The following is a 17008-nucleotide window of genomic DNA, read 5'->3' on the forward strand; positions in this document are numbered from 1 at the left end:
CAACATGCCGACTGCACCCGAATGGTTACGATTACCGAGATTTTTCGTACTTTTCAGCAGGTAATAAAGATTACGACGACATTGTGAAAGCAAATTTACATAGGTATATAAATTTATTATTATTGAGATTAATTTGAAGCAGCAAACCTTGTATACTAAAGATTTTAATTCATATTTTCTATATACCAAATTTCATCAATCATTTTGACATGGTGATGAAAAATAAGCAAAACAAGGCAAGTATGAAAATATTTGGAATTAAATTATTTACACAATAATGAATACATACTTCCACGGATTTGAGACAAAGAGGCCAAAACAAAATGCCAAAACCAAAGCAGCCTAATTAGGTATTCTAAAAATCGGGCAGATTAAAAGATGCAAAATCTCTCAAGCCTGACCTGACTGCGTTAATAATTCCAAGAAAGGCACCTAACCCAACAGCCTCACATCCCAACCAACAGCCGACCTAACAACAATATTAACATCCACAATCTTATGACACCAGGGGAGTACCGTGACTTTTGTTTTTAAGTAACATGATTATTATTTTTTTTTTATCATTGAAGAAGAAGATAGATAATACTCGCAAATCTAAATGAAACATGAAACAGAACAAGACACAGAAAACAAAAAGATAGCGGTAACAACTAGGAATCGAACACAGCATCCCTTGTTTTTCTGGGACAGCGTCTTAACCACTCGACCATTGGGATCTAGTTATTAAACGTCATATTTGTCGATCTCATATTTCAAATTCAGAATCAATTTTTTTCCCATATTTTTGGCAGCTACGTTGTTCAAAAAGATTCATTAGTAAATTTCTAATGAATCTTTTTGAATTGTCACAAATTTCTAATGAATTGGCTTTTAACCTAGATAGCGTCTCGGGTAAATATATCCGTTTTTTTTAATATTGAATACCTATTTTTTCTGTGTCACGTTTCGTTTAGATTTGTTAATAATAATAATAATAATAATTGGATAATTTGTAGAGCGCCGTTTTTGTGAAAAATCACCTCAAGGGCGCTGTACAATTTATTTCCTAGGATCTACATTTGTTATTTAGAAAAGATACCAAAACATAAACCTGGCAAGTCACTTCCGACAAACACACTAGTATTATTTTAGTATTATTAATAGTATTATTTTCTTCTTCAATGATATTAACTAACTAAACTAACTAACTAACCATCACGCCGTTTCCCGCAGGGGTAGGCAGAGAGGACGGACCGCCAAACAACTCGGTCTTGGCACACACTCCTTGCCTCATTCACATTCATACATCATCTCACACATACATACATTCTTGAAAAGAGATGAAACAAAAACTAGGTTATAAGTTACGCACGTCAGGTTCTTTCTATCTCGGTTAGTGACTTTATGTCACTTTTTAAAGGAGTGTTGAATCTCAACTCAATTTTCGTTGTGTTCAATCATGGAACCTGTACCCTCTACGTGCAAAATCGTATTTAATAAATACATAAACATTCTGGTTAAAATGTTATTCTGACCTTAAGGTGAGAATGTTCTCTGTATCTGTTTTTGTATAATTTTATAGATCCTAGAAAATCAATTTCTAATGCAAACATTGGGGTGATTTTTCACAAAAATGGCACTGTACAAATTATCCAAATATTATAATTATTTGGCGATAAAGTAGTATTAAATCTATAACGATAACTTTCATATTTCATTTTCACTTGATATTTCAGAAGTGAACGTAGTTATACTAATATCCAGGCAAGGATACCTAACTAATTAACTATCTATCTAACCATCCCGCCGTTTCTCCGCAAAGGTAAGAGAGGATGGACCGCCAAACAATTGTTCTTGGCAAACACTCCTTGCCTCATTCACATTCGTACATCGTCTCATACATACTCTTCTATTATTCTGACTCTTGACATGGCCCTAGTCAAGTATCTGATTCACTTGATCGTGCCATATCTTCCTTAGGCGTTCCCGACTTCTACTACCATTCAAATTTGCTTCATATATTCTCCTCAAGGATACCTATATTCCAATAAACTGATATTCTAACAAATTTCTTAATCCTCCAAAATATTTAAATACCTTCAAAATTTCGTTCAAGAAAAAAAAAGTGAAATTGAGTTGAATAAAAAGTAAGGCACGCCCCTGCCTTTTCATCCGTAGTCCCACTACAGCATCCAGCTTTCAGGACCGTGGACCTATTTGTGAGATTAATGAGGCATGCAGCTCGCTGTTCCCGCCACTTTAACGACTGCCCATTTTGGTTTATTTTTCCACAACGCTGCTGAATATTGACCCCGATGGATTCTTACAAAGTAGGAACCTATTTGGGATATGATGTACGAGTAGGTTAGCGCAGCCAGTGTTCTGTATATATATGTACCAATTTTAAATTTGTTTGGGTGCTCAAAGTGCTTATAAATCCAAGAGCAAACCTAATGTGCGTTCACCCATATTCAAGACTAGTAACTTACAATGTTACAAAGGAATGTTCACATTTTTTTAATGTGAATACCTCACAAGATTTCCAACTGCTCCCAACCGTCTGGCGCCAGTGCATCCCCAATTGATGTATGTTGTGAGGCTGAAGGTAGTGGTGAGGGAAAGGAGATGGGGGGATGAAGGTTGGGGAGTACCTGACTGTTCATATATGGTCACTAAACACGGCTAAAGCCATTCCAAGCAAACGTTTCAAATCTGAATTATGTTATTACACCAGGGCGACACTCTGGAACAAGTATTATATAACAAATAATTATAAGCAATAATTAGTCGCCTGAAATATCAATACAAATTGAAAATATCTCCCGAGTAAAAATAAATGCCGCCAACGGGAATTGAACCCGTACCTTCTGATGTCCGGTCAGGTTCTCTGAAACCAATGAGCTATGTCGGCTAATTTCCAACCCGCCAAATGAATCAATATGTACTAGTACCTCAATCAACAATTACTGCTTATTATATTGATATTTTTTTCACCTGTAAACAAACAACTTTATTTTTGTAGGAAAGGATTTGTTAGTGCTAAATTTCTCACTAGATGGCGTCGAGACATATAATATCTTCATTTATTGGTGAAATATTTCGTCAAATATTATTATTTTTTAATGATAAACTAATGTTTATAAGACAAGGTTTGACTAATTATTTGTTATCCTTTATGCTATGCATATAACCTTGTCTTATAAACATAAGTTTATCATTAAAAAATAAAAGAAGTATATATATCATTTTAAATAAATGAATTGTAAAATAACACAAATTCATAAAATAAAATTTACTTGCGCAAGCCGGTATTTTGCCGTTTAATGGATTCTTTCAAATGAAACACTATTACTCATTTGTTCTTCATTTGTTTTAGTGTTACAGAGTAATGGCTACAACAGGAGCGTAACGTTACTCCAACTGATATTAACTGTTACTGTATCTAATAGAATCTGCTCGCGTAGGAGACTTGCAGTACAGCCATCAATTTCCATAAGGTAAATCAATATCAGCTGGGCTAAGTCAGTTGCCAAATAATTATACAAATAGTTGGCCATAACAACAATTAAAGATAGTTCTATCAGTTTGAACAAAGTTGACTGAAATAATAGATTATTACAATATAATGATGACAATGTATTGTGTACATACGCATTGACATAGATTTTCAAATATTGCCAGTTTATTCGTAACCCGGGAATTGAAAAAACTAAAATATATAATAATTATTACCTTATATGCTTAGATGCAATCAAGAAATGTGTCTAATTCTTGAGATGGGCTTTTTATTATGCCATTATAATGGTCAGTGGAGCAACAATAAATTCACGGGTTACCGGGCAAGCCCGCAAAATACCAATCAGGCCCCACCCCTCATAGCGTTAGGCTAGCTTTAGACTTGTAAGTTTTTTCGTAAATTTACGACTTCTAGCCAATGGGCATACTGGATTTTCAAAATGCAATATGCCCATTGGCTGAAAGTCGTAAATTTACGAAAAAACTTACAAGTCTAAAGCTAGCCTAAGAGAATACAAATAATGATGATTCCTAAGGCGTATGTCTGGTAACCATGTGTGATCGTGTAAGAAATGTGGAGACCCGCAAAGAGTGCAAGGCTGATGTAAGCGTAATGAGTAAGATTAAGAAAGGGACGCTTAGATGGTTTGGGCATGTAGAGCGAATGAACGAAGAATGGAGTGTGAGGAGAATGTATGATGCGAATGCGAATGCGAATGGTAGCAGAAATCGGGGACGCCCGAGGAAGACATGGCACGATCAAGTGAATCAGATACTCGAGTCGGGCCATAACAAGAGTCAGAATAATATAAGAGTATGTATGAATGTGATGTTGGCAACGAGCCTATCTGCCGAGTTTCAGCTCGATCGGACGTCGGGAAGTGGGTTGATTTCCGCTTACAAGATTCGCATTCATTCACTGATGTACTTAAAAAGCAACATGGAGTCCACTGATATAGATTTGTTGCGTTTAATCCACGTGTAATAAATATTACGCAACTCATATAAATTTAAATTAGCCTGGGGGCGTTGTGCTTGGCTTAGACGATTTTGTAATTCAGTTTTATCTTTATGAATGGCAAAACGACAGAGCAAGTACGATATAAACCATTCAAACGCGTTTTCCGAAGTCAAAAGTCGGAGGTAATAAATCTGATCGGACGTTTAAAAACAACTCTATTCGTCTGCGCCGTGAATAACGTTGAAAGAAAAACGCCGATTTCAGTTCTTAGATAAAGCAGAAGAAATACAAATAGATTGATTAGTAAGGGAGGCACGTACCGAAGTGATGCATAAATCAACGAGGGACCCAGCCGAATCGAAAACTTATTCATACGCGTTCTCGCGATAAAAGCTATAAAAGGTCATTTCGTTTTTTTGTTCGTCTTTTAACAATTTTTACGTGAGTCGAATTATTTGGTCTGCGAAACAGTCTTTTGCTTTGCAATTGTGAATTTTATGTCAGTCCGGAGTCCTTACTACTTGAATCCAGTATCAGGACAATAATAATTGTAGGAAGGGCTGAATAAAATATAGAGAATAGTTAGAAGAAACTGTTTATTCATATCTGATAAATGCCAAAGGGACCATAATGGGCGTTTTATAACATGGATTCGGGATGAATAATAAGACGTATTCTATTTTGTTACCGATTTTCGTGAAGTTAAAGATTTTATTTGATACTGTATGTTGTTTTACGTAAAAATATTTCGTTGAAATGTTCATGATTATTTCGTTTTAAATTAAAAAAAAAAATGACAACATATACCATAATGCACTATTTATTGTTTTTGTGTTTAATTCGCAGAACTCGATTTAATTATTTTTTAATTTAATTAAAATCAAATTTGATAATATAATTATTAAGTTCTGCAAGTATTTTTTGGTTTTTGTTATTGTTATTTGTTGAAAATGGCCTTGAAAGCCGAAACAGCTGTAACAATAACAAAAACCAAAAAATACTTGCAGAACTTAATAATTATATTATCAAGTTGGATTTTAATTAAATTTAAAAAAAAACCATAATAACTATACCGCACGTTTATTACTGATTGTGTATTAGTTTCGAAGAATCTGAACAATTCATCAAATTTCAACTTTCATTTTCGGGTTCTGTGAAAGTCTTATTGAAGTTCTGTTATTATATCATTATAGGGTAGTTGCTTAACAGAACTGAAATAATATCAGAACTTGAAAAAATCTTTCACAGAACTTGAAAATTAACTTTTCATTGTTCATAACTCGTCCGGACGGGTTGTTTCGGAGAATTTGAACAATTCTTCAACTTTCAAAGTTGATTTTCTGTAAAAAAAATTTCAAGTTGTGATATTATTTCAGTTCTGTCAAGCAACTACCCTATAATGATATAATAACAGAACTTCAATAGGACTTTCACAGAATCCGAAAATGAACGTTGAAATTTGATGACTTGTTCAGATTCTTCGAAACAACCCGTCCATGTACGGTATTATGAATTTCTTGTCTATTTTTGATGATTTGTTGACGGCAACAGCAGAAGGAAAAAGGCAACGGATAGAGAAAATACGGATAAGTTTTGTTGATGTTTTTATGGTGCAAGAGCAGGGCCGCCCTGCTCAGGAGTTAACAGTTCACTCTGGGCACCAACTTGTCAATGCGTCAAGAAGCCAATAATGATAATACCTACTACATAATACAGCGCTCTTGAAGTTTTTACTAGGGGTAGGTGCCGCTTCTCTCAGGGCCGGCCTTGTATAAGAGTACCATCTGCCCAGAGCCCGTCGGACTTTGGCACCCCCGATTGTGATACGTTGTGATTCAGAAGAAAGCGGGCAAGGGAAGTAGACGCAATATATGGATATTAGATAGTAGGTACCTTCCTGTTCATTTTGATATGGTCTCTAAACACAGTTAATGGCATTTGGGAGTCAGTATCTAGCTATTCGGAGATATATTTTAACGCGACGTCGACGCAGCACAGAAGACCGTGGCAGAACAAGCCAGTTCGACACAAGTTCCAGTTCGTTTTTTGAAATCGGTTGTAGACAGTAATTTTTCTCTTATTTCCAACTCCAAAATGTGCAAAAATTCATCAATAAGCATCAAAAATTTGCTTTAAGGGGTGGGAAAAAAGGATGGGGCTGGTTTTTCGAAATCTCATGTATGTGGACACAGACTCTTGTTTTACGCGCTAAATTACATCAATCTCGAAATAAAGCTGTAGATTTGTATTAAAAAACTCTCTTCTTTACTGTGATATCGTTGATATACCAAGGGAAGTCCAAACTCCTATACATAATATACATATATTTGTAACTGAATACTTCATAAAACGTTTTATGTATATAAACGACACAAACCGACCTGTCAATGGCAACCCCAGAATAGTAATGGCGCCGTTTGTTAAAACTTAAAATTGAGTCCCCACTGAATTTTTCACGACGACGGAGCGTTAAGACACTCGTTTTAATTTCACCAGGTCTTCACCAAAATTATAAATTCTTTTATGCATATAGATGCTTATTTATTATTTTATCTAAGCACCGTTATATTTAAAAAAAATCCTCTAACCTTTGATGCTCTGACTCCTCTGCTTCCTCCTCTTGTGGGAGGTGGGGGTGGGCAGCGGGGGCTCGGGCAGGGCCTGCGGGGGTTCCTGGCAGTGCAGCGTGGTGGTGACGGGGGCCCGGGGCCCCGCAGGTGGCCCCCGCACAGGAGCGCCCCCGGGGCTGCCTACTCGGGGTGCCTCAACTCGGGGTACCTCACTGGGCACGGACGTTACCTGATTCAAATAATAACATTAAAATTACCAAAAATAATACAGGGTGCGGCAAAATGACATGGTGTTTTGAATTCATTATAAGTTAATTTATTTAAGTAAATCGAAGTCGATACTAGGCGAAATAAACGGCTCGTCGAAGATGTGATATTCCCTCGATGGAAAAAAAATTCCAAAATATGCTCTGAAAATTATTAAAAACACATTTTGTTCTGTTATTTAATGTGTTATATGTGTGAAAAAATACAGAGTGTCTTTAAATGCAACTTATACCTACACTTGTCGAGAGATTTTTGCTCTATTTTAAACGAGACTTTATTATCAACATTTTAACTTAATTATTATGGTTTTTAATTTTAGCTCTCCCTCTAACATTCGTATTTACATATCTCCCTTTAAAACCATCTTCTTCTTCCTTTTACTACGGAGCCTTGGGGTTCTTTGCTCATTATCAAATTGTGAAAGAAATCGGGATTTTGCTTTGCTGGTTTTCAAATTAAAATTGAATGATTTTTGTTCGTTGTTCAGTAATGTATCGTTCCATACTAATTTCCCAAAATGTTTAGATTAAACTATGTCAGTTAATTTTGCGCCACCCTGTACAGATATATTATTCATTATTTATGGAAATGGTATTTTTATCATCGTTCATCATCTGTTGTTGACGTTTATATCCGAGACGTGAGGTTAGGTGTTTTGAAGCGATGTGGTTTCATTGACTCCTGTATCAAATTATTTATACGTATCAGCCGCAGTGGCTTTGGGACAGATTTAGCATTTTAATTATACGAGGCAAGGTTATAAATACAATATATTCTCTTACATTTTGAATTCAAAGCTAAGCGTACATTATTAAAGTTGTTTGTAAAATAAATAAATAAACTATGCACGATAAATTTCCAGGTCATTGGCTCTCACTTCGCCCAAGTGATAAGAGAGAACTTTTGAAATGTCGACCCACCATTAATCTTGCACACTTTTTTCAAAGGACAAAAATCTCGGCTATATAGGTATTTTCCAATTTCAAAATGTATTAAAATAGGGGACAAATATACAAAAATAATTTTATTTTTAAATTAGATTTTGTATATACGGTGTCCGGAAACTGGGAACTAGTACAAGTGGGAAACTGTGAATCTACATCACAGAGAATTCATAAAAAAATTTTTTTTGATACTAGCACTAAGAATTTTTTTTAATGTTTCCTTAAATTTTTCGGCAGTTAAAGAGATAAAAAAAACTTATGGAGCCGGGTCTACTCTTCGATGCATTTTGAAAGACATTAAACACCTGAAATTAAGCCAACCTCAACTTTTTAAAAAATTTAAAAAATTCTAACTACTGACTAGATTTACTCGAAAAAAATGCATTCTACAAAATCATTTTCCAGCTTCCGGACATCGTGTATTATGTTAACAATATTTCACAGAAGTTATTTTAGTTTACCTTTAAAACATTCTTTGAGGATGCCTTTCTTTCCCTCGAAAGATAAGCTCCAATGGAGTGCCTCCTTCTTCCAGTCCCGGGCAGCGGCATGGTATGGAATATATCCTCGTTGGCTCCAAACTCCTGGGCCCTCCTCTTCATCACGGCATGCGGGAACTCCACGGCCCTGATCTCAGCGCAGGACCTCAAAGAAATGTTCCTGCTATGGGTCAGTCTCCTGTTGGACCTGATGCTGAATGGGTCAGAATGATTTGGAGGAGCTATATCAGATGGTCTTGGCTCTCCGAGCAATATTGATTGAGCGTCAGTAGAAGATGCTGCATTAGCAGAGAGAGATCTCAGCAAAGATCTGAAGCTTCTCTTATTTTCAGATCTTGGTGAGGGTATACCTCCGTTTGGGACTAAGTAAGCACTAGTCGAGGGACTTTTCATTGGACTCTGAGCGAATTCATGTCTCTGGTGCTTGTCGGGAGAGAAGTGAAGGCTTGACGGTTCTCCCAGACTGAGTGTTCGGGGGATTGCTAGTGTTCCGTTGGCTCTGGTGCCGTTCACGTGGTGTGAAGAATGGAAACTCTCTCCCAGTTTGTTCCCGCCCATGTTGAGATCCTTGTGCCTGAAAGGATTCGAGTTGGGCTCGATGTACAGATGCTCGTTTTGAGGAACGGCAAAATACGAAGGATTATCTGAAACAAACAACAAAGAAATGTAAAAATGTTGCCATTGATTATTTGGTTTTTAGACCTAAGTAGAATTTTTAAGCATTTTTAAGTCATTTTATAAAAAAATCCTAGTCCTAAAATTGAACATGAAAGATAAAAAATATTAAAACAAAAGTCAACTCCACTTTTCCCACTAATCTTCTAATAATTTTTTTTTTTTTTTTTTAACAATCATTAGTAAAAAATGTAAAATAGCAACTGTAAAACTAGCAATAGTAAAAAATGTAAGGCAGCATCTGTAAAATTATACAATGTGCGGGGTTTTTAATATTGCATCCTCCGCATCCAAAGTCGTCTATTCTCCAGACTTGAAATTTCTAATAAAGCTGTATTTATCTGAAGGGACCTGCAAGGTAAGTACGTTTCATGTATCTGTTTATACATAATTCTGGAGAAAGTGACATTTTTACAGTGCCCTTGAGGTGATTTTTCACAAAAAACGGCGCTATGCAAATTATCCGATAACATTCATACTTTATACATCGCCTCGTACATAGATTTAGTAGTTTGGTTCACCTTTCTTCATCAATCCGCTGTACGCATTCAAATCATACAAAGCGTCCCTTTTAATGATTAATCGCTTACATTGGCATGGCATACCTTTAGAATATCTTTGCTCGTAACTGAATCATACCAATATGGTTTTACAAGTATACGGGTCTGTAGTGTGATTTCATTTCTATAGCATTTAGTCTATTTTCATCTTTCCTCTGCCAACCCCAACACTCACTGCTATATCGGTACATCAGGGATGTTATCAAAACTCCATTCCACACTGCTAGCTACACTTGAATACAATTACAAGAACCATTCTTTAAGCCTTGTTATTTTCCATTCAGTTTACGCAAAAGAGAATCATATTAGTTGAAATTAGTAGGTAAACGAGCACTATTGTAACATTTCATACACTTGAGCGAAACACTACTATAAAACCCACAATTTCCGTCGAACACAAACAATGATTTTATTGACACAAAAACCGATAATATTTTGGGACACGATTGGCTATTGTGGCGGGAGAGACGGGTGACCGACGCAGATAAAATATTATTTCTATTAAACGTGAGTCAATGGCGAGCCCGTCGAATCGGTCATTTATAATATCAACGATTAATTGGTGGATCTATTCATTCGTCGTCTACCAATTCAATAAGTAAACGAAGTGGATACACAAGTAAATGTACGTACAGATAGTCAAGGGTCCAAGTGTAGACTGTAGTAGGTACTGTAGCTGACTTTGAGTAGGCAACAAAGAGACCCTTTGTCGTTTTCTGACCCTCCGAGGTTCGAGAGTCTAGTCCTTAACACGTGTTAATATTCAGCACACGCCACAAGCTTCTCGGTATTTAGAAGAATTTATTGTTTTATCTGTAAAAACATTTCTCCTTTCTATTTTAAAGCACCATCTTAAAGCATATACACCCGGAGTTGACCGGAAATTCCCATAAAATATGTGCATGGGTGATGAATGAGATTTAAAATACTTTTTGTGTTTATTTGTATGTTTGGGTGGTACGAATATCTACATCATAAATAATATATTACGCCAAAGTCATTCAAGTATCAAACGTTTCAGATAGGTGAATATTTTAAAATACGACATAATCTTTACCTATCAACTGAAATATCGTAAAAAAGAAGAAGCCATTTCAAAGTAACTAACTATTGTAGAACGATGATTCACAATGGATTAAAATACATATTATGTTATAATAAAAAAATCTACAACTAAAGAAAAATATATCTACATACCTAAATAAAAAAAACGACAGCAAATACCTGGATAGGTAGATACTAGATACACACCTAAATTGAGAGTATACTAATAGCTTCGTAGCTTGATGACGTCATGATACATGCAATGGGGATATTGTGTAGCATTAAGACGAGACAATACCCTAAAATAATGTCAGAATCGACGTAAGTGAAGCAGCTCTGCACAAAAATATGCGACGCGCGGCTCTGGTGTATTGGACAGACCTGTGATTTAATTTGCACTATCAAATCTCTAAAATAAAGTGGGATTCTTAATGGTCGGAACTACGGTCGACTTTGCCCTACCAGGCATAGAACATCGATCTTTCCGTTAGGTTTATTTTAATTGTTTTTGATGAACGTATTACTAAAATCACAAATGTTTCTAGAGGGATCCCTCGAGAATTTACAAATTCATTATCTAGAAAAATAAAATCTGGTGCTTCCCGTTAATTTTATAGTCTTACCACTAAAATATTGTTTTTATTAATCCTAAATATAAATAACTTACATCCTTAAGTTATTTATATTTAATTAACATAAATGACCCTCTTTAGAAACATTTGAGATTTTACTACTTAATATGTTCTTCAGAAATAATTAATATGTGAGCGTCGAGCAAACCCCCGTTATTAGAGTGTTATGTCGCCAGAACATTGGAATTTGAAATATTGAATCACGGAGAATGTAAGGGAATTAAATGTTAAATATTCCATGAATCAGAATATGTGATTCACAGTATTTAGGTATCAACACTAGTAAACTAATATCACTCTATGCTTAATAATATCACGGCGGGTATGAAAATCACCAATAATTATCTATATGGAGAAAAATTGCAAATTTATTACGAATCTCTTCAAATTATTAGTAATCTGGTTAAAAACGGGACTGCAAGCCCTTAACGAATGAATTAATAGATTTCCTAAGAAATTTTTAATAAAATAAGAATGTATTATCACGATGTCGGAACACGTATTCATAAAAATCATAATATATGTTCGCATTTCATTATTAAGGCTTGGTGCAGTTGTATGAACACGTGTTCCGATATATTAGGAATTTACTAAAAGTTTATCAGGAAACGGCCTCCAATCCCGTTTTTAACCGGATTATCAATAATTTAAAGAGATTCGTAATAAATTTGCAATAAGTACTCATCTTCCTACGTGTATAAATACAATTTTTATAAAATTTCATTTCCTCGGAGATCTCCAGGGGAAAAGCAAGGTTTATGTGTACATTATTATAATTTATTTAGAAACGTGGTAACAAAATCTAAATTAATAAATTAACATTTTATCTTTCATGAAATGAAATCTCTAAAAGTTATTAATGTCATTTTCGGCGTTTCGTTTTGGTGTAACTTTCAACGCGCACGGTATCACTTCTGCGTGCGTAAACACATACTTAACCACAATGTACATGTACATTCGTACTGATTATGTAAATTGTCCTAAACGTTGACTAAAGGAGGAGAAACCGCAACACATCATAATAACTCAAAAACTCTTTATAAAATAATCGGATGACAGGCCGATGGATGGAGCTCTAATCCCACACCGAGTACCGACTAATTATAGGTTAAAAATCTGTTTTAAGTTTAATTTTAAAAATAAATAAACCCTTTTCCTGTGAACTTGAACTGAAACGGTTATAATTATTATATATAAAATGGGATTGCAGATCCTCAACAAATTAAATGATAGGTTTCCTAAATAGGATACGGATCACATTTAGGAAGATGAATTCTTATCAAAACCTTGTACTGTATACCGCCCATCATAAAGTTTGCTTTTCCTTTCATAAACACGCTCATTAAAGAACATATAAATACATATTATTAAAATAAATACCGGAAAGTCCAATTATGTCCAATTTTCTAAATATGTCCTGTGTGTTCGAATCGTATCTAGATTTCTCTAATAAACAATAAACAGTGTTAATCTCAAGTGACCTACCACGTAAGTATGGTACTGTATATTATCTGCCTGTATAAAATGTAAATTAAAAAAAGTTATAACATATGTACATTCTAGCATCACGTTCCTCAATCAAATGCATTGTACATATAGCTTTGTATTGGTGATCGATGAACCGGTGGATGCAATCTGTTAGCCATAAATTGATAATAGTTTGTCTAGTCTATAGTAATAAGATAGATAATTGTAGAAATGTGTCATATATTTGTACAGCGCCTTTGTGGGGATTTTGCAAAAAAACGGCGCTATACAAATCATCCAAATATTATTATTATTATTCCTGATAAACCATTAGTAAAATACCTATGTATTGTGACTATGTCCAAACACGTTTTTTTCGTATTTCGTCATTATATATTATCAACACAAACGTAGATACATGAACACGTATTCTGAAATTATTACGAATTAACTGAAAGTTTATCATGAAACGACCTGCAATCCCGTTTTTAACCGGATTAATAATAATTTTAAGAGATTCTTAACAAATTAGCAATACTCACCTTTCTCTGTGTGCTGGAAACTGTAGCTTAATTTTCATAAAAATTAATAATCTCCTAAAGAGGATTACACGCGGCATCTAATTCAATTAACATGTTTCCTTTTATTCGGGCCATTGGATATTAATTATTGAGAGTGATTTTGCGAATTACGCACTCAATGTAAGCGCCTTTAGTAGATTTAATCCGAAACACGTTATTCAAATCCCAATGCACGTGAATTTGTAAATTAAATAATAAAGCAGAATGAGTAAGCTCGCACCATCTGGCAATAGTAAATGAACGGAAGCAATATTCGCTTGTTCACAAATATTTAATATTGGATCGTGAACAACCAAGAGTCGGGGTCAATTTGTTGGAAATGGTGGTATATAAATTGCACGGATGTTGGAGAAGCTAATAGCGCTAGTTAATTTAGTAGTTTCAGATTCCAGAAATTATGTACATGATAATAATATGTACTCGTACATGGAAATACGGATATATTCCCACAACTCACACCTACACCTAGACTGATTGAATATTTATTTATATATATACGCCTAAAAAGGCTTTTACATAGAAGTGATACATGATGCAGTGTACATAGGAGAATATCTGTATTATACAGGAGATACTGACAGTAAATAGATGTTATCCATTGTAAAGAAGGTACAAAATACACAATTGTAAAATTGTGATTACAAGTATAATGAGAAAATATTAAGAAATAATAATAAAACAACTAAATATGAAGCAATACTAGTAAAATGTAAGAGTAACATTATAGTAAAAAAGGAATTTCAACAAAACTACATATAAGACAAAATATTAAAACTAATTCACCAATGCTACTCTAATTTGTAGGATTCGACAAAGTGTTGGTATAGATTATGCTTAATTATTATGCCCCATACTTGTAGTGGCAATGATGGCAGGACTTAAGTTGTTAATGACTCTGTGTAACACAACCAGGTCAATATAAAAGTACGATACACAAACAATACATAACAAGCCCGGTACATACCTCAGTAATTTTTAGTCACTTTGCTTATTTTGTCAGGGTTACTATCATAGTACAACAGGGTATTTTCACTGTTGTTTTTATTTTCGAAAAAATAAAAAAATAAATTGCGAACGTGAATATATTTTCATATTTTTATCTTGACGAATAAAATTTCTATTACGATTTCAAATTTACAATTTTCGATTTGCCGCCATAACGACACGTTCGTTTTTATTTGTGAATTCGGCGGCGTTGAAGTCACGCCTGGCAACGTTGGTTTCTATGTTATAATGACGTTGTAGCCAGTTGGAACCGTTTCGTATTTTGCTGTTTTTGAAATCAATAATTGAATGAAAATGTTAAAATAACATATTTCACAACGATCAGAATCAGAAAAAACACACTTTAAATCTTCCACACATTTTTACCGGTATTCCTAGTTTATGAAAATACCTCATTTAACGGGCGTTAATGTCTCTCTTAGCGAGCATAAAGAGCAGCTGAAATACCGGCACATAATATGTTATTTCTTACTAGTCAGTAATAAATATTTTTTTGTTTTATGAAATACATGTATACCACAACAAAGGCACTTTTACCTATAAAATACGTAAATCAACGTAGTGCGACCTCGCCTATTAAAAACGAAAAATATTTACATTAAGAGCTATTATTTTTGGACAGTAACTGGTGAAAACGGCGTTGCAATCTGAAAACTGTAATGACCTAGAAATTTTAGACAGAAAAACTGTGTCAAAGACGTCATCATTCATAGTTGAAAGAAATGATCTAAAATTGTAAAAACAAATAGTTACTTCTATCAGGCCGGAGTTCTCAGCGGCAGGACCATAAGTCTCAATCTAATAGTAACAGTGAGATGTTTTGAGTATCGTTGTGTTGTCATCTCTATTAGAATTAAGATGTTGATATCGCAATTGTAGATTGGTACTCTCAATAGTCTCAATTGCTGACCAGACAGGAAGGCTAACCAAATTATATCCATAGAAAGTTAAACAGGCGATGATACGATGACCCGCACCGGAACTAACTCGTTAACAGTGTTACTATTCTGTCTATAATACGCCTGTTACTCCTCCGGTGACCTGAGGCTCACTTCATTCCCTAGGGTCTTTGGGAGTATCTCCCCCCATTTACATTTCTTCGAGGGTACTCTCGGAAAACTGGCTAAGGGACGCGGGTGCTTGGGATCGTTGTGGCCAGGCCGCTTGCCACGCTCATTCTTGCCGGGACTGCCCCGTGATAGTGGGGTAAACTGCCCTCGATACGCGGCTTGTTTATTTTTATGTTACTAACAATCATGCATGCAGGGACATTGGAGGGTCTAGAATCGTTTTAAAATAAATTTAGCTTCTTTTTACAAAAAGAGTTCTTGTTACAAAGAGTCCTGACGTGTGCGGCTAAGGAGGTTAAACAATCAGTTTCCTCACACAACCGTCGGGAATGGGTGGGTCCCCTCCAATGTCTATAATACGCATTGAGAAGATCACCCCGAATATATTAATTTATTATCCGTACCTAAAGTCAAGTATTTATTTCTCTTAGGTACATTTCAACTTTTAAATCCACAAACTTTAATGGTGCTGCCACACGCAAAGCTCACATCAACAGATAATATAAAGCACAATAGCGCTCGCCATACAATCCCATACAGACCCGACACACGTAAAAAGATAACGCGCTATAAGTGTGGTTCTGAACTTCGCTAACCGAATTTATTTTACGTAACCGCTCCCGACGCGATATTTGAAAAGTTATGCGTCCCCCTCTCCGCCGTAAAAAGGAGAGGGGGTCATTTTAATTACGGAGCTACCAACTAAGTTCCGTGTTCCCTTTGACAGCCATGACATAAGCAGCCTAATAATGCATTTCTTATTTATTATGTTAGCTCATATCGTCATGTGTGCTAGTAAATTTAGAAACATAAAAAAAACTTTATTTGGCAAACATACTTAACATATATTTAAAATATAAATATAATCAATATTTGAATATGAAGTAAACAAATTTTCGCCCTTTCAAAATTAATCATATTTTTAACTCAGTATGTTTATATGGTAATATCATTCGGTTTTTTGATAAAGTTGGACGGCCTGATACCTACATAGAGAAGCTTCTAGTTTGTTCGTTTGTTGATTGTTTTCAATTGTTTTCCTGGGTAATCTGGTTTGCTCTCGTCAGCTCTCGTGCTCTCTTCTCGTTCCCTGCCCTGGTGTTGGTCCTTGCCGCCTTTGCCTTCGACATTTTTGGAAATCGACGTGAGCTTATTTTACAATAATTTATTATATGTCGCTTTCGTCGATCGGCGTGCGAACTGCGAATTTCCTGATTCGACGGAGAGGTTATGTCAG

At 35.1% G+C, this 17008-nt stretch overlaps 1 protein-coding gene across 2 annotated transcripts in view; it reads right to left on the reverse strand.

The window, feature by feature from the left end:
- stumps (DBB domain-containing protein stumps) overlaps positions 1 to 17008 on the reverse strand; it is a 119944-nt gene that overhangs the window by 55247 nt on the left and 47689 nt on the right. For both annotated transcript variants that reach the window (XM_089635553.1, XM_089635552.1), the window contains exons 2-3: positions 8699 to 9381; positions 7045 to 7255 (exon numbers count right to left, since the gene is read on the reverse strand). In XM_089635553.1, the coding sequence (XP_089491679.1) occupies positions 7045 to 7255; positions 8699 to 9295 (808 nt within the window). In that variant the 5' untranslated portion in view covers positions 9296 to 9381. The remainder of the gene's footprint in view (positions 1 to 7044; positions 7256 to 8698; positions 9382 to 17008) is intronic.

The sequence above is a fragment of the Hesperophylax consimilis genome, chromosome 9, assembly GCF_061612785.1.
Source record: "Hesperophylax consimilis isolate HC1 chromosome 9, BYU_Hcon_1.0, whole genome shotgun sequence".
Classification (NCBI taxonomy): Eukaryota; Metazoa; Arthropoda; class Insecta; order Trichoptera; family Limnephilidae; genus Hesperophylax; species Hesperophylax consimilis.